Source organism: Ovis canadensis, chromosome 1 (genome assembly GCF_042477335.2).
Source record: "Ovis canadensis isolate MfBH-ARS-UI-01 breed Bighorn chromosome 1, ARS-UI_OviCan_v2, whole genome shotgun sequence".
Lineage (NCBI taxonomy): Eukaryota > Metazoa > Chordata > Mammalia > Artiodactyla > Bovidae > Ovis > Ovis canadensis.
In genome coordinates this window covers 39626307-39644795 of record NC_091245.1, presented here as the reverse complement: position 1 = coordinate 39644795, position 18489 = coordinate 39626307, and the positions used below count along the sequence as shown (strand labels likewise).

The following is an 18489-nucleotide window of genomic DNA, read 5'->3' as shown; positions in this document are numbered from 1 at the left end:
GTAGTTCTTTATATATTTATAAAATAGCTAAAATTATAATAGGTTAGAAGTTATATAACTTCTAAATCTTCCCAATATTCTTTAAACATGCCAGTGATGCACTTAAGGGGAATAGTTTTAATTTTTTTGGCTGTTTTTAAAGTGGAATTTTGGGTAATCTTGCTACCCATACTCTTTCATACTGAATGATTATAGCATGAAAGATTAACATGTATTTGAAAAAGATCTGCTATATTTTGTGCAAATTTCTGGTATATTTTATGTAAAGTTACATAGTTTATATAAAATTAATGAATATTAATTTAATATACTCACTGGAAGGTAGTGGACTTTATGAAACAAAGCAAATTATGATTCTATAAAATTTTCTAGAATTTAAAGTATTTTCAACATTTAATAGCATGAAGGGAATTCACTAAGTCCTAATTAAAGTTTCTAAAATATAATATCATGTACTTTATCCCTTAGTATTAACAACTAGTTATGAAATATTTGTTATATTGAAAATGGTCTTAAAATACTATTTTGAGTTTTGACTGTGATGCAAATATTTCAACAGGAAACAAAGAGAAAAAACTTTAAGTAATTTTTCTGGGTTATAGTTGCCTAATATGATTCATATTCCATTCAATATCACAATAATCCAAGTCTATGCTCCAACCAGTAATGCTGAAGAAGCTTAAGTTGAACGGTTCTATGAAGACCTACAAGACCTTCTAGAACTAAAACCCAAAAAAGACATCCTTTTCATTATAGGGGACTGGAATGCAAAAGTAGGAACTCAAGAGATACCTGGAGTAACAGGCAAATTTTGCCTTGAGGTACAAAATGAAGCAGGTCAAAGGCTAACAGAGTTTTCCCAAGAGAACGCACTGGTCATAGCAAACACCCTCTTCCAACAAAAGAGAAGACTCCACACATGGACATCACCACATGGTCAATACCAAAATCAGATTGATTATATTCTTTGCAGCCAAAGATGGAGAAGCTCTACACAGTCAGTAAAAACAAGACTGGGCTCAGATCATGAACTCCTTATTGCCAAATTCAGACTTAAATTGAAGAAAGTAGGGAAAACCACTAGACTATTCAGGTATGACCTAATCAAATCCCTTACGATTATACAGTGGAAGTGACAAATAGATTCAAGGGATTAGATCTGATAGACAGAGTGCCTGAAGAACTATGGATGGAGGTTCATGACATTGTACAGGAGGCAGTGATCAAGATGATCCCCAAGAAAAAGAAATCCAAAAAGGTAAAATGATTGTCTGATGAGGCCTTACAAATGGCTGAGAAAAGAAGAGAAGCTGAAGGCAAAGAAGAAAAGGAAAGTTATACCCATTTGAAAGCAGAGTTCCAAAGAATAACAAGGAAATAAGAAAGCTTTCCTCAGTGATCAATGTAAATACAGGAAAACAATAGAACAGGAAAGACTAAAGATCTCTTCAAGAAAATTAGAGGTACCAAGGGAACATTTGGTGTCGGAGAAGACTCTTGAGAGTCCCTTGGACAGCAAGAAGATGCAACCAGGCCATCCTAAAGGAAATCACTGAATATTCAGGAAGTCCTGAATATTCATTGGAAGGACTGATGCTGAAGCTGAAGCTCCAATAACTTTGGCCACCTGATGCAAAGAACTGACTCATTTGAAAAGACCCTGATGCTGGGAAAGACTGAAGGCAGGAGGAGAAGGGGATGACAGAGAATGATGGTTGGATGGCATCATCAACTCAATGGACGTGAGTCTGAGTAAACTCCGGGAGTTGGTGATGGACAGTGAGGCTTGGCATGCTGCAGTCCATGGAATCGCAAAGAGCTGGACATGACTGAGCACGACTGAGCGACTGAACTGAACTGAACTGAAGGGAACATTTCATGCAAAGATGGGCACAATTAAGGACAGAAATGGTATGGACTGAACAGAAGCAGAAGATATTAAGAAGAGGTGCCAAGGATACATAGAACTATACAAAAAAGATCTTCAAGACTCAGATAACCACGATGGTGTGATCACTCACCTAGAGCCAGACATCCTGGAATGCGAAGTCAAGTGGGCTTTAGGAAGCATCACTACGAACAAAGCTAGTGGAGGTGATGGAATTCCAGTTGAGCTACTTCAAATCCTAAAAGATGATGCTGTAAAAGCGTTGCACTCAATATGCCAGCAAATGTGGAAAACTCAGCAGTGGCCACAGGACTGGAAAAGGTCCATTTTCCTTCCAATCCCAAAGAAAAGCAATGCCAAAGAATGTTCAAACTACTGTGCAATTGCACTCATCTCACATGCTAGCAAAATAATGCTCAAAATTCTCCAACAGTACGTGAACTGTGAACTTCCAGATGTTCAAGCTGGATTTAGAAAAGGCAGAGGAACTAGAGATCAAATTGCCAACATCTGCTGGATCATCGAAAAAGTAAGAAAGTTCCAAAAAAGCATCTACTTCTGCTTTATTGACTACACCAAAGCCTTTGACTGTGTGAATCACAACAAACTGTGGAAAATTCTTTAAGAAATGGGAATACCAGACCATCTGACCTGCCTCCTGAGATATCTCTATGCAGGTCAGGAAGCAACAGTTAGAACTGGACATGGAACAACAGATTGGTTCCAAGTCGGGAAAGGAGTACGTCAAGGCTGTATATTGTCCCCCTGCTTATTTAACTTATATGCAGTGTACATTATTTGAAATGCCAGGCTGGATAAAGCACAAGCTGGAATCAAGATTGCTGGGAGAAATATCAATAACAGATATACAGATGACACCACCCTTATGGCAGAAAGAGAAAAAGAACTAAAGAGTCTCTTGATGAAAGTGTAAGAGGAGAGTGAAAAAGTTGCCTTGAAACTCAACATTCAGAAAACTTAAGGTCATGGCATCCGGTCCTATCACTTCATGGCAAATAGATGGGGAAATAATGGAAACAGTGAGAGACTTTATTTGGAGGGGCTCCAAAATCACTGCAGATGATGACTACAGCCATGAAATTAAAAGACACTTGCTCCTTGGAAGAAAAGCTATGACCAACTAGACAGCATATTAAAAAGCAGAGACATTACTTTGCCAACAAAAGTCCATCTAGTCAAAGCTATGGTTTTTCCAGTAGTCATGTGTGGATGTGAGAGTTGGACTAAAAAGAAAGCTGAGTGACGAAGAATAGATGCTTTTGACTGCAAGGAGATCAAGCCAGCCAATCCTGAAGGAAATCAGTCCTGAATATTTATTGGAAGGACTGATGGTATAGCTGAAGCTCCAATACTTTGGCCACCTGATGCGAAGAACTGACTTTTGGAAAAGACCCTGATGCTGGGAAAGATTAAAGGTGGGAGGAGAAGGGGACAAAAGAGGATGAGACGGTTGGACGGCATCACCGACTCGATGGACATGAGTTTGAGCAAGCTCTGGGAGTTGGTGATGGACTGGGAAGCCTGGCGTGCTACAGTCCATAGGGTCGCAAAGAGTTGGACATGACTGAGTGACTGAACTGAACTGAATATGATTCAAATATAAATAAATGATTTGTAATTCAGATTTCGTTGACAGAAAATAAGAATTTAATACAGTTTAAAAGAATTCACTATTTGTATGAATTAGCCACATTTGTAAAAATTCAGTGTGAACAAAAACAGTGGAATTTTACTATTAGTTATGTAATATGTACTCTAAAACAAGACGGTAGAATCCTAGATAAACCTACCTTATACAAATTCTTTTCCATCATAGGATATTTATAATGATTGCCAAGACATTTGTATAGGAAAACACTTTATTTTCCTGTTGTATGAAAGACAGCGAAATGGCATCCCTATGTACCTTCTGGAGCCCAATGGCTTCCTATGAAATCTAGGAGTTGTCTCTGTCAAATATATTAAACCTAAGAACTGAAGCATTTTCTAGTTGTGTATAAAGTAAAAGTGAGTCACTCAGTTGTGTCTGACTCTTTGCGACCCCATGGACAATATAGTCCGTGGAATTCTTTAGGCCAGAATACTGGAGTAGGTAGCCAGGGGATCTTCCCAACCCAGGGATGAACCCAGATCTCCCACATTGCAGGTGGATTCTTTACTAGCTGAGCCACAGAGGAAGCCCATATTTAAGCAAATAGGTATTTCTGCTTCAGCACAGAATTTATTGTTATTTAGTGGCTAAGTCATGTCCAACTCTTTTGTGACCCCATGGATTGTAGCCCACCAGACTCCTCTGTTCATGGGGTTTTCCAGGCAAGAATACTCTAGTGGCTTGCTATTTCCTTTTCCAGAGGATCTTTCTGATCCAGGGATCAAATCTGTATCTCCTGCACTGCAGGCAGATTCTTTACCACTAAGCCACTTGGGAAGCCCTCAAATGCAAAACAAAGTTGCTCATCCAAATTCTCGATTCAGCCCTATTTCTGCCCTCGCAAGTCAGAGGAATGATAACCATCCTAAAGTGACCATGTCCTATGTTGGATTGTAACAAGCAACCCAATATAAGTGAGGGCTATTTTGAAAACTAAACATTGACCAAACTCATCTTTTGGAAATCATAATCTTTTGGATTGGCCAGATGTAAACTTATATCCATGTGTGAAAAACAATTCTTGCTGTTTCCTAATACACGTTCTCTGATGAACCTCCTTGTCTCCACGTATAAACTTGAACTGCCATAGCTGGCAAATGGAAAGTCTTTCATGGGCACAAAACTCTTCTTAAAGAAAATAACTGTGAAACTAAAAGTAAAAATCCTTTGTAAATATGACATATTACAGATAAACAGAGGAGTAAACAGTAAAGAGGTAAACAAACTCATTCAAATTTTACTATAGGCTTGCTATGTACTAAGATTTTTATACGTGCAATATCATAAGAAAGTAATTTTAAACAAAACAAAGTGGGATAGCTATTGTTGTAGACAATGTTTTATCTTGAACTTAACTATGTAGTCAGTTTTGAAGAAGAGTTTAGTCAAAACATTAACTTTTGTCATTTTATTTGTTTCTTGCCTATAACTATTCTTGTCTGATAGGAAGCCAACAATAAAGACTTTTATATAACATTCCATCAGGGAAATGTTTGTCTGTCGCTGGGCCTATATAAAGATTAAATATGATACTGCAGTAAGCTCTTGAATAGTATTATTCATGCTACTGTGTAGCAGATGTATTTTGCATTCCTCATAAAATAAATAGCCACATTTATGTATCTGCCTCACATATTTGGCCTCTGAGTAAATATATAATTAGAAAAGATCAGAACAACCCCATGGGCAACATACAAAATCATTTGAAAGCATTTCTTCAGATCAATCTATTTTTAGACCCTATAATATGAGGAAAGCCTACGGGTATGAAGTTTTTCTTTTTTGCAGTAGTACTAAAAGTAAGACAAACAACTAGAGGAACTTTTTCAAAGTTGAACTGCTTGAATTTAGGGGAAAAAGTTCTCTGGCATCAATCATTTTTATTAAGTATAAGAAAAAAAATGTTCACATGTTGGGGGCATCAGGGTATTAGAAAAGAGGAAAGTGAACTATAATGTCACACACAACGTATAAGTTATAAAGTCAAGGCTGCCAATAAATCCTCAATTTTAAAATCTCAGCAAATTCAAATCCTTCACAATTAATAAAAATATATGAATAATGATAAGAATTGTATTTACCTTAATTGAAAGGGAAGAAAAAAAGGTTAAATATATGCAGAAAAACTACTATTTTCCCCAAACTTGAGATCACATTATACTTTTAACTATACATTAGAAAATAAACATGTATACTTCTCTATTTCGTAGTTCGGTAAAACACAAGAGTTGTAGATTTGCTTGACTTTCATTTTCCTTAAGAATATACAAGGCAGTATCAACTGACAACCAAGGGGATGGTTTTCCTATAAACAAAAAACCCCAAACATCTTAAAATAAGCAGTCACTACTTAGATCTTTCCTATTTTAAAAAGAAGTTAATGATTTCTTTCCCCTTTGAGTTACTTTATAAAAATTCACATCCATTTTTATATGTAAACATCAAACGACATTTTCAATAAGACAGATAACTATACAAAGTGATTTTGTTAGAAACATTATATATACACCTCTAAAAATCATAAATTTTTAAAACTCATTAGAGAGCTAAGGCTGCAACGCAACCAAGTAGACTGAAATCCAAGGAAAAACAACCCTTTCAAGAAGTGACAAGATGCAAGTACTGGCTCACTTGTAAAGGAGCATAGGAGGAAAAGATGTTAGACATCATCTGTATGATTTTAACTCCAAAATTCATATCTCCTGATAGACCTTTCCTGGGAACATTAGACCCATATATCCACCTGCCTATTTGACATTTCTACTTGGATTTCTATGTCTAAAACTGTCCAAACACCTGAAGGAAAAAACTGTCCAGCTGTAGTCTTCTCTATCTCAGGTAAGAGACTGAGAAGAGTATCTCAACCCCCTAAATTCTGGAATCATCTTTAACTTCTTTCATCTCTCATGTGTCATAAACAAGATTCAAGAAATGCTATGGTTTGACCTTCAAAATACATCCAGAATCTCTACTTCTTATCTCCTTTGCACCTCCATTCAAAGCAAAAGCATTCTTTGCTTTCTCCTGAGTACCCTTCAATCTATTTTCAAGATACAACCTGACTGCTCTTGCTAAAATGTCAGAAAATGTTCCATCTCTACTCAAAATCCTCTAACAGAGCTGAAAGTTCGAAGAAAGTTGCTCCCACCCTAACAGTAGGGGAAAAAATGCACAAACTACACAATCATAGCATTTCTTAAACCCATCAGATATGAGGTCATAGGATAACCATGCAGTCTGAAATCCAAGGAAAGACAGACCCTTCTAAGGAGGGATGAGATGCAAGCGTGGCTGACCTGTGGGGGCACACAGGAGAACAAGATGTCAGGCATGTAAGTGGAAGAGGGAATGCAGAAGAAACAAAGATGCAACATTTTCTAAAAACAATAACCAACATAAATCCAAGAAACTCAGGGCTTTCTAATAGGATAAATACCAAAAAAATAAACACAAACAAACAACAAATTAAAAAGTAAACCTCTCCAAAATTAAAAAACAGCATCAACCAAAAACAAAAAACATCAAGACACATATTCAAACTACTGAAAATCAAAGATGAAGAGAAAATCTTGATGGTGGCCTCCTAAGGGTTTTTCATTTCTGTTTCTCTCAGAGTAAAAGCCCAAGTTTTGGAATTTTACAACATTATCGCAAAACCAAAACTCTACCTGATTTTGTCCTTGTTTCTCCCTTGTCTTCATCTCCTGCCACTCTCTCCTTCCCTACTTCATTATAGCCACTCTAGCCACCGTGTTCTTCTAACACCAGGTGCACTCTACACCTCTGACCCTCTGAACAGAGGATTCTCTCTACCTGCCCCTTGCTCCACTCTTCATCCATCCCTTCCGCCACCCCTACATCCACTAAACTTGCTCCCTTGCTTCCTGTGGAAGACAGCAAAAATGGCTATTCCTGTCTGCATCCACAGCCTTTTGCAATGTGATTTTGCGGCTCTTTTGTCTAGAGAAAAAATCTATTTCTCCATCTTGTAAATCTGTACTTGCCTTGTGATTTGCTGTGAACAACAGAGAGTAACAGAAGTAATGTGCCGGTTCTGAGCCCAGGCCTATGCTGCTTCTTCTTTCTCTCTCAGATTCCTGTTACACCATAAGAACAAGTCCAAGCTAACTTACTAGAGGATAAGAGACTACACAAGGCAAAATCAAGTTGTCTCAGCTGAGGCCCACACTGAGAAAAGAGCTCAATCAAAATCAATTAAAGCCAGCCACGAGCTATCCTGCAGCTGGTCACAGAGGTATGGGTGAGCTCTACAGAAAAAAGCCAAGCCCAGTTCAGACCAAAAAACTGTCCAATAGACCTGCTCATGAGCAAACAAATGTTGAATTATTTTAAGCCACAGAGTTTTGGGGGTAGTTTATTACATAGCAGTTGATAATTAATATACCTGTTTCAAAGTCTGCTCAAATGTCAACTTCTAATGAAGCATACACTAACTACTCCCTTTCAATGGTTACCCATATTCCCTCAGCATTCACAATGCCCCTTATCCTCTCTGTTTTTCCCACAGCATTTATCACCTTCTAACACACCATGTGACTTATTTATTTTATTTATTATTTATTATTTCCTCTATTAGAATGTAAGTTTATGAGGTCACACTGTCGTATATCTTAAACACCTAAAGTGATACTTGGTTTATGAGGTCCTCAAAAAATAGTTGACAAATAAATGAATGAAAAATATTTATAACAATACAAAGAATTAACAACTACATTAACTTTGTAGATTTGATACATTCATCTGAAAAATTATTATTGTAATTATCATATAAAAGTATCAACTACCAAATGTTCTCAGTGTCCTATAAGATACACAGCGAAAACTTTATCTTTACTATAGGAGGGAAAAACAATGTAAGTGGGGAAGAATCCTCTAGTAAGTAGATGTATACATGTAAATATAATAAGAGGAAAATAAAGATTGATATTTGGAATAGTCAACATTAAAAGGATACCTAGCAAAAGCACACATATAAGCCATGTTTCACTAAAACTTATGTAATAACCACTGTAGACACTGCTGCTGCTGCTGCTAAGTCACTTCAGTCGTGTCCAACTCTGTGCAACCCCATAGACCACAGCCCACCAGGCTCCTCTGTCCCTGGGATTCTCCAGGCAAGAATACTGGAGTGGGTTGCCATTTCCTTCTCTAGAGCATGAAAGTGAAAAGTGAAAGTGAAGTTGCTCAGTCGTGTCCGACTCTTCACAACCCCGAGGACTGTAGCCTACCAGGCCCCTCCATCCCTGGGATTTCCCAGGCAAGAGTACTGGGGTGGGGTGGCATCGCCTTCTCCGACTGCAGACACTAGGAAATTATTAATTATCTATCATTGGTGTACAGGAAAGTATTATCATGGATATAAAAATTATTAAATAAGGACTAAGTTATATGATATAGGACTTTGAAGGTATTCAAAAATACTTGCAGCTTTATTTGTCCCAATTTTATGACCAACCTAGATAGCATATTGAAAAGCAGAGACATTACTTTGCCAACAAAGGTCTGTCTAGTCAAGGCTATGGTTTTTCCTGTGGTCATGTATGGATGTGAGAGTTGAACTGCAAAGAAAGCTGAGTGCTGAAGAATTGATGCTTTTGAACTGTGGTGTTGGAGAAGACTCTTGAGAGTCCCTTGGACTGCAAGGAGATCAGCCCTGGGATTTCTTTGGAAGGAATGATGCTAAAGCTGAAACTCCAGTACTTTGGCCACCTCATGTGAAGACCTGACTCATTGGAAAAGACTCTGATGCTGGGAGGGGTTGGGGGCAGGAGGTGAAGGGGACAACAGAGGATGAGATGGCATCACTGACTCGATGGATCTGAGTCTGAGTGAACTCTGGGAGTTGGTGATGGACAGGGAGGCCTGGCGTTCATGGGTCGCAAAGAGTCGGACACAACTGAACTGAACTGAACTGAATGCTCCCACCAAAGTTCTCTCATGTATATTCATTTAACAAATTGATAAGTGGAAAAAGCTAAGGATTAATTAGTGGATAAAAAGTTAATTCTATGTCAAGAGGAAACGAGGTAACATTTTGTTCTTTGCATAATATGACAACACAGTCAATGTACAAATGACTTTCTTCAAATGTATGTAACCACATGACTCTTACTTTGTATAATGTGACGACATAGTGTATAAACAACTTTCTTTAAATGTATGTAACCACGTTTCTTAGGCAAATCCATTTTTTCACTAACTAGAACCATCAAATACTTACATAAGTATTTTTAAAGCTGGCATAAAGTGATGTTTTTTTTAAAACATAGAAAATTTAAACTTGCCTTCAGCTTGACTCAGGTTTAATGGCTTAATTGTTATATAAACCAGGGATCTCTGAGCTATTTGCATCTTGTATTGATGACTAATGATTTCACCATCTTCTTCTAAGAAAAAGCAACCTTTTGATTGTACACCTTGCCACTCCTGGAATAAAGGAAAAATTTTTTTTCAAAGAATGTTCATAACAAGTTTCCAGCATGAAGAGCAATGAAGAAAAACCTAGGGAAGATATAAAAAGAAATGTCAACTAGAGCCAATGCCGTCCAGGAATTTGTGACATCTTTAAGAGGCAGTATTTAGATAACAAAAAATTGGGAAAAGATATAACAGAGAGGAGAAATATGAAAAATACAGTTCATGAGAGTTGGAGAAGTACTGAAACAAAGTAATAAATAAACATGCTGGTGCAATAATCAGGGTGAGGTTAGTGCTTAGAGCATACTAAGAATGAAGAACTAAGGATTGTTAAAACCGACATGTTGAGAGAAAAAGCAATAGGATTTTATATTTAAAAGATAAAGTATGTGACAACCAAAATACTTGTTTCAAGTCTAGGTAACTAAAACACTGGATTCACTTCACAGCTATGGCAAAATGCTGATAAATACTAGTTTTGAGAAAGACCTCTCTAAATTAGCCCTAGAGGGATGGGATGCTTGAGAGGTGGGAGGGAAATTCAAGAGGGAGGGGCTATATGTATACCTATGGTTGATTCATGCTGATGTATGGCAGACACCAACACAATATTGCAAAGAATTATCCTCCAACTAAAAAATAAATAAAATTTTTAAAAAAGAAAATATACTTAGGGTAGTAAATTCAAAGTTTTTATAACACAGTGAAGTTCAAAGCTGGGCTTCAGTCAAAAGTTCAACTATTAATGATGAGTAAGAGTATGTATAGACTTTCAACTAACCTCCTTGTATTTACACTTACCCAACTAGAATGATAAAGAATATTAATTTAGAATTACAGAATATTAAAGATAGAAATCTAGAAAGCAACTCAGTACAGACTTCTCTTTTAACTGATGAATTCTGAAAAATAAAGTGATATGCTTAATTCACAATTCTCATTGATTGTAAAACTATATCTGAATCTAGGCTGGATGGTGTCACCGACTCGATGGATGTAAGTCTGAGTGAACTCCGGGAGTTGGTGATGGACAGGGAAGCCTGGCGTGCTGCAGTTCATGGGGTTGCACAGAGTTGGACACGATTGAGCGACTGAACTGAACTGAGGTGGCCTTGCTTTCTCTCCAAACTACCAGCTATATTCAAAATTCTTTTCTTCCTACACTTAATATCTGCCATGATTTTTAATCTAATATTTAATATTTCAATGATTTAAAACTTCATATTTATGAAATTATTATAATATGTATGATAATGCATTATTCAGAATTATACACTGCAGCCATAAAATTAAAAGACGTTTACTCCTTGGAAGAAAAGTTATGACCAACCTAGATAGCATATTCAAAAGCAGAGACATTACTTTGCCGACTAAGTCTGTCTAGTCAAGGCTATGGTTTTTCCTGTGGTCATGTATGGATGTGAGAGTTGGACTGTGAAGAAGGCTGAGCACCAAAGAATTGACGCTTTTGAACTGTGGTGTTGGAGAAGACTCTTGAGAGTCCCTTGGACTGCAAGGAGATCCAACCAGTCCATTCTGAAGGAGATCAGCCCTGGGATTTCTTTGGAAGGAACGATGCTAAAGCTGAAACTCCAGTACTTTGGCCACCTCATGCGAAGAGTTGACTCATTGGAAAAGATTCTGATGTTGGGAGGGATTGGGGGCAGGAGGAGAAGGGGACGACAGAGGATAAGATGGCTGGATGGCATTACTGACTCGATGGATGTGAGTCTGAGTGAACTCCGGGAGTTGGTGATGGACAGGGAGGCCTGGTGTGCTGCGATTCATGGGGTCGCAAAGAGTCAGACATGACTGAGCGACTGAACTGATGTGTAAATATAATTATTTGGTTTTCTTACTAAAAAAAACAAATTTTAGTAGCTAAAAAATTTCTTTAATTTGTGTTAGAATTATGGGTATAGCTGCCTCGTGCTACTGCTGCTGTTGCTAAGTCGCTTCAGTCGTGTCCGACTCTGCGACCCCATAGACAGCAGCCCACCAGGCTCTGCCGTCCCTGGGATTCTCCAGGCAAGAACACTGGGAATGGGCTGCCATTTCCTTCTCCAATGCATGAAAGTGAAAAGTGAAAGTGAAGTCGCTCAGTTGTGTCCGACTCTTTGCGATCCCATGGACTGCAGCTTACCAGGCTCCTCTGTCGATGGGATTTTCCAGGCAAGAGTACTGGTGCCGTTGCCTTCTCCGATAGCTGCCTCCTACCCCTAGGTTAAACAAATGTTTAAATGAAACTAAAAAGCAATGCACCTTGCCTGGTACACTGGTCCCATCATTTCATGGCAAATAGATGGGGAAACAATGGAAACAGTGACAGACCATTTTCTTGGACTCCAAAATCACTGTGGACAGTGACTATAGCCATGATATTAAAAGATGCTTACTCCTTGGAACAAAAGGTATGACAAACCTATACAGCGTATTAAAAAGCAGAGACATTACTTTGCTGACAAAGCTCTGTATAGCCAGAGCTATGGTTTTTCCAGTAGTCATGTACGGATGTGAGAGATGGGCCATAAAGAAGGCTGAGTGTGAAGAATTGATACTTTCATTCAAAGTGTCATGCTAGAGAAGTCCCTTGGACAGTAAAGAGATCAAACCAGCAAATCCTAAAGGATATCAATCCTGAAAATTTATTGGAAGGAGTGATGCTGGAGCTGAAGCTCCAACAGTGTGGCCACCTGATACAAAGAGGCAGCTCACTGGAAAAGACCCTGATGCTGGGAAAGATTGAGGGCAGAAGGGGATGACAGAGGACAAGATGGTTGGATGACAAGATGCGGCATTTGGCAAACTCGAAGATGAAGAATTTCTCCATGTGCTTATGATATTTCTGGCTGACGGATGTTTTTATAAAATTTGGCTGGGGAGTGAGTTAAAATTTTTATTAGAAGTCTTCCCTAAATTCTAGTTTTAGAAAAGGTATAGGTAGAAGAGTGTTTATAAGTTTCTTTGAAAGACATCAAATATGATACATGGTTTAAAAGGCTAGAAAATGGTAAGACAATAGCTATTATAAAATAGAAGAAAGCCAAATGCCATGCTATATAAATCAACCAAACTTTAATATGATAATCAGATTAGTTTGAATACTAAATAACACCATTAGGAGAATTTGTACCTCTCTTGTTTTAAGAGAAGAATTCAAATTCTTTAGATCTATCAGAGTTATTAAACACACAATGCTTATTCAACCCCAAATTTCCTTTAAAACAAATAGACTTTCAATCACACAAAGCTTTTTCTCTAGGACCTATACTAAAATGTTATAAATTAAAAGAAAAAAGTACCGACAAAATATCTGGCTCATTCAAATAAATTAATTTGAAAAGACTATAGACTGACAGTTTGAGTCTTATGAGAAAAATGAAAGAAGGTTCAGTTTAAAATAAAATCTTAGCATGCTAGAATAAGAAATTCCATGTACAATTTTTGACAATATAAAGCAGAAACAGTAGCTTGTAATTCTTACACAGGACATAAGGTGGTGCTACATTCTACCAATTCAAGTAAATTCATATTAAAGGAAAAAATTCATTTGTCATACACAAATATTATTCCATTCACAATGTATAAGGAAATGCTTAAAAGCATAAATTAAAAATAGGAAAGTTGAAAATTCTAGCTATCAAAAACAAATTTATCAGTAAAATTATATTTTTCCTGGAGCACTGTAGAGAATTTAATGTTTTGACATACAATTCTGCATTATTAAAGGTTTAGGTGAGGCAGAATTATTAAGCAGTCGGTCTGTCATGTCTGCGTGCATGCTAAGTCGCTTCAGTCATGTCCGATTTTTTGCAACCCCATGGACTGTAGCCTGCCATGCTCCTCTGTCCATGGATTTTCCAGGCAAGAACACTGGAGTGGGTTGCCAAGCTCTCCTCCAGGGGATCTTCCTGAACAGGCATCAAACCCACATCTCTTATGTCTCCTGCATTGGCAGGCGGGTTCTTTACTACTAGTGCTTCCTGGGATGGAGAAGGCAATGGCACCCCACTCCAGTACTCTTGCCTGGAAACTCCCATGGACGGAGGAGCCTGGTGGGCTGCAGTCCATGGGGTCGCTGAGGATCGGACACGACTGAGCGACTTCACTTTCACTTTTCACTTTCATGCACTGGAGAAGGACATGGCAACCCACTCCAGTGTTCTTGCCTGGAGAATCCCAGGGACAGGGGAGCCTGGTGAGCTGCCATCTATGGGGTCACACAGAGTCGGACACGACTGACGTGACTTAGCAGCAGCAGCAGCAGCAGCGCTCCCTGGGAAGCCCTTCATCAGCTATCAGTTCAGTTCAGTTCAGTTTATAGACTAGGTCAAAAGAGGAACTTGTATGTCATCATCACCATCATCAACATCACTTATTTCTTATAAAGATATCTTATATTACATTATTAGAAGGCTATTTGCTGTCTGTTAAGAAAAGTAAGTAAACAGACTGCTATTGAACATTTTTTGTTATTAAAGAATTATAAACTGTACATACTTAAAAACAAGAGGTTAAATAGATGATTTGTAAGGGAAAAATTTGATATGGATTGCCAAACTAATCAACAAATTGAACTGATCAACATTATGAAAATGTGAGACTTTTATAAGAAAATTATCTGGAGCTTTCATAAAAATTAAGTTAGACAACCATTTCAAGAATAAAATGTTCATATTTTTCTTGTTTTACATATATAACTTTTATGTTATACACATATTATACTATATATATATGTAAAATGAGCTTTCCTGGTGGCTCAGATGGTAACGAATCTGCCTGCAGTGCAGAAGACCTGGGTTTGACCCCTAGGTTGGGAAGATCCCCTGGAGAAGGGCATGGCAACCCACTCCAGTAGTCTTGCCTGGAGAATCCCAGGAATACTGAATCTCTGGAATTTAAAATTCATGACTTTCTCTAATTTTAGCCATGACTGTCAACTGAAGCTATTCTCTCAAAGAAAAATTTCTGACATCCCCTGTACATGATAAAATCTAAAGAAAATATTTAGATAGAATTGAGAGCTGAGAAAAGAACAGTGATACAGTACCTATGTATAGCATACAGAAAGTAATACATGTATAGTTCCTGTAAAGGTTATATTTCCTCCTCCTTGAAGGGTGTAATTCAAGTATTTTATCATTTGTGTGGATTTATGGTTTACAATCTGGCTTATGCATACTCCATTATAATAATTTTCTAATTTCTGAAAAGACCCTTCTTATCTGTCCCAATTCCATACTTCTCCACTATATATAAAATTGAGGTAGTAAACTTATTTAAAATAGATTTAAAGTACTTGAAGAAAATTTAATAATTATCTTATTAAGTTTTTCTACCAATCTCAATTAAAACAAATTAGACAATAACTATATTCCTAACCAAGTACTTTTTAGAGTTGTGAAACTTAAGAAACATATAGAACTTCAGAAAAATTTAAAAGTAACCTCAAAGTAAAATGCAAAGAAAGAACTAAATTCTGCGGAATAACAAAAGGATCACAGATTTTTTTAGAAAACCATTTCTGCTCATATAAGAAATATTAGAGAATACAAAACAGTAGGCAATATCAAGATCAGGAAAAGGACAAGAAAATGTCAGGTAAGAAATATGAAAGCTATGAAGTATTTCCAAAAGACATTAGATTTTATATGAAAGTCACAGAATTTACAAGTTGACAGTATGCTTTCTTCATTTAATCATTAAATTCTCCTACTACCTCTCACCTAATTCCTAATACCTAAATACCTTTCCTTGTTCTTGATGTCATTAGATGCAAAAATTTAGTCGTCTGTTACACAATCACTATGGCCTACAGATTAATTTTGGCCTTGTCTATTACAGGAGTCCCCAGCCCCAAGGCTGCACAGCAAGAGGTGAGTAGCAGGAGAGGGAGCAAAGTTTCATCTGTATTTACAGTGCTTCCCATCGCTTGCATTCCTGCCTGAGCTCTGCCTCCTGTCAGATCAGCAGCAGCATGAGATTCTCATAAGAGAGCAAACCCTAACCCAAAGGTCAAGGTGGAATATCCTGAGATAGCCAAAGAATAGAAATAAAGTGCCTACTAAATGTAATGCACTTGAATCATCCCGAAATCATTCCCCACCTGGCCTGGTCCATGGAAAAATTGTTCTCCACAAAACGGGTCCCTGATGCCAAAAAGGTTGGGGACCACCGGTCTATTAGATCTGTCCCTTCCTTACTATGTTCAGGTACTACCCTTGGCCCAGCTGTCCTCTATCACCCTCTCAACAGTCTCCCTAATTTGAAGCCTCCATATATAATACTCAGTCGTGTCTGACTCTTTGCGACCCCGTGGACTGTAGCCCATCAGGGTCCTCCATCCATGGGATTCTCCATCCATTTCCTTCTCCAGGGGATCTTCCCAACCCAGGGATCGAACCCGGCTCTCCCACATTGCAGGCAGATGCTTTAATCTCTGAGCTACCAGGGAAACCCAATACAATAGTAGAATAACTTTTCTTAAATTATCTTTCATCATGTCATTCCCATATTAAGACCTGCAGTAATTTCTTTGTTCCATAATAATACTGGGCTTCCCTGATAGCTCAGTTGGTAAAGAATCCACCTGCAATGCAGGAGACCCTGGTTCGATTTCTGGGTTGGGAAGATCCACTGGAGAAGGGATAGGCTACCCACTCCAGTATTCTTGCGCTCAGCTGGTAAAGAATCCATCTGTAATGTTATTCCAGTATTCTGGCCTGGAGAATTCCATGGACTGTATAGTCCATGGGGTTGCAAAGAGTCGGACACGACTGAGCAACTTCACTTTGGACTGCCCTGGTGGCTCAGACCATAAAGCATCTGTCTGCAATGCGGGAGACCTGGGTATGACCCCTGGGTCGGGAAGATCCCCTGGAGAAGGAAATGGCAACCCACTCCAGTACTCTTGCCTGGAAAATCTCATGGATGGAGGTGCTTGGTAGGCTACAGTCCATGGGGTTGCAAAGAGTTGGACGTGACTGAGTGACTTCACCTTCTTATAATAATATTGACAATATTATTTATTAAAGTAAAACTATTAATACATCCTTGGCACTGTGATAAATGGTTTATATATGTTGCTGCTGCTGCTGCTAAGTCACTTCAGTCATGTCCGACTCTGTGTAACCCCACAGACGGCAGCCCACCAGGCTCCCCCGTCCCTGGGATTCTCCAGGCAAGAACACTGGAGTGGGTTGCCATGTCCTTCTCCAATGCATGAAAGTGAAAAGTGAAAGGGAAGTCGCTCAGTCGTGTCCAACTCTTAGCGACCCCATGGACTGCAGCCCACCAGGCTCCTCCGTCCATGGGATTTTCCAGGTAAGAGTACTGGGGTGGGGTGCCATTGCCTTCTTCTTTATATACGTTATGTGTTTAAATCTTTAAAAAACACACTAAATATAACTACTTCCAATTTATACATAAGGAAACTAAAACTCAGAAGGGCTGCTGACTACCTTATCAGAGGTCACACAGTTATTAAGTGACAAAGCTAAAATTTAAACACAGGTCTGTCCATTCTAAGGTTTTAACCAGCACCTCAGAACAGTGCTTGGCACAAAATAGTCATTCAATAAATATTTGTTGTCATGGGAATTCCCTAGCAGTCCAGTGGTTAAGACTCCATGTTTTCACAGCTGAGGACCTGATCAGGGAACTAAGATCCCACAAGCTGTGTGGCAAGGCATAAATAAATATTTGTTGAATAAATGAATTAATAAATGAAATATTATGCTACTCTAACTTGGTATATTATTAATAATGAAACAGAAATCTTCATTTTTTTATTCAGTGCCCACTACACTAAAAATAGTTCGCATTGTTACCTTTTTAATGAATATTTGTTGGTGTGGGCCCAATTAATAACAGCATGAAGCACAGAAAAAGTTGGCCTTAATATAACTCAACATTAATATTTAAATGCTTTACCCTCAGAGCCACATGGATAGAATAAATTTTTATTTATACTGGCTAAAATTATATTTATGTATATAATTATACCAGGTAAACAACAATTATTTAACTAAGTTGACTTCATTAGCATTTAATTTAGTCCCAAAATACAGAAAGCTTCCATCGGTGGAAAATAATATTGTTGGAACACTAAATATTGTGTGTGAACATGTTGGACACGCACACCAAATTGCTTAGGGTGTATAGATTCCTAAACAGTCTGAACAAAATTCCTTTGAGATATGTTTTTAAATTTTAATATAGAACAAATGTCACTGTCTAGCAATTTAAAGATATAAGGGACTTCAGAGTTCAATAACAAATACAGAGTTGTTATTTGAAACAAAAATGTAGCTCTTGAGAACAATCAGTTCAGTTTTCTAACAGCAGTTATAGTATGTGGTCATAACCATTTTCCCCCCTTTTACAGAGGTCCCTAGATACACATTTTTAATGTATCCTAGCAGTTTCCAGTTAATGTTTTATATTACTGTAGCTATTATTTTCTGTTGAAAGAAAACTAGTAAAGGTTGAG

General features: G+C 37.9%; 1 protein-coding gene across 4 annotated transcripts in view; it reads right to left on the bottom strand.

Annotated features, from left to right (window-relative positions):
• Window positions 1-18489, bottom strand: part of EFCAB7 (EF-hand calcium binding domain 7) — a 65570-nt gene that overhangs the window by 27315 nt on the left and 19766 nt on the right. For all 4 annotated transcript variants that reach the window (XR_011257626.1, XR_011257624.1, XM_069593403.1 and 1 more), the window contains exons 7-8: window positions 9866-10007; window positions 5756-5865 (exon numbers count right to left, since the gene is read on the bottom strand). Coding sequence is in view for 2 of the 4 variants with exons in the window: in XM_069593403.1 (XP_069449504.1) it covers window positions 5756-5865; window positions 9866-10007 (252 nt within the window). In the remaining 2 variants the exon portion in view is untranslated. The remainder of the gene's footprint in view (window positions 1-5755; window positions 5866-9865; window positions 10008-18489) is intronic.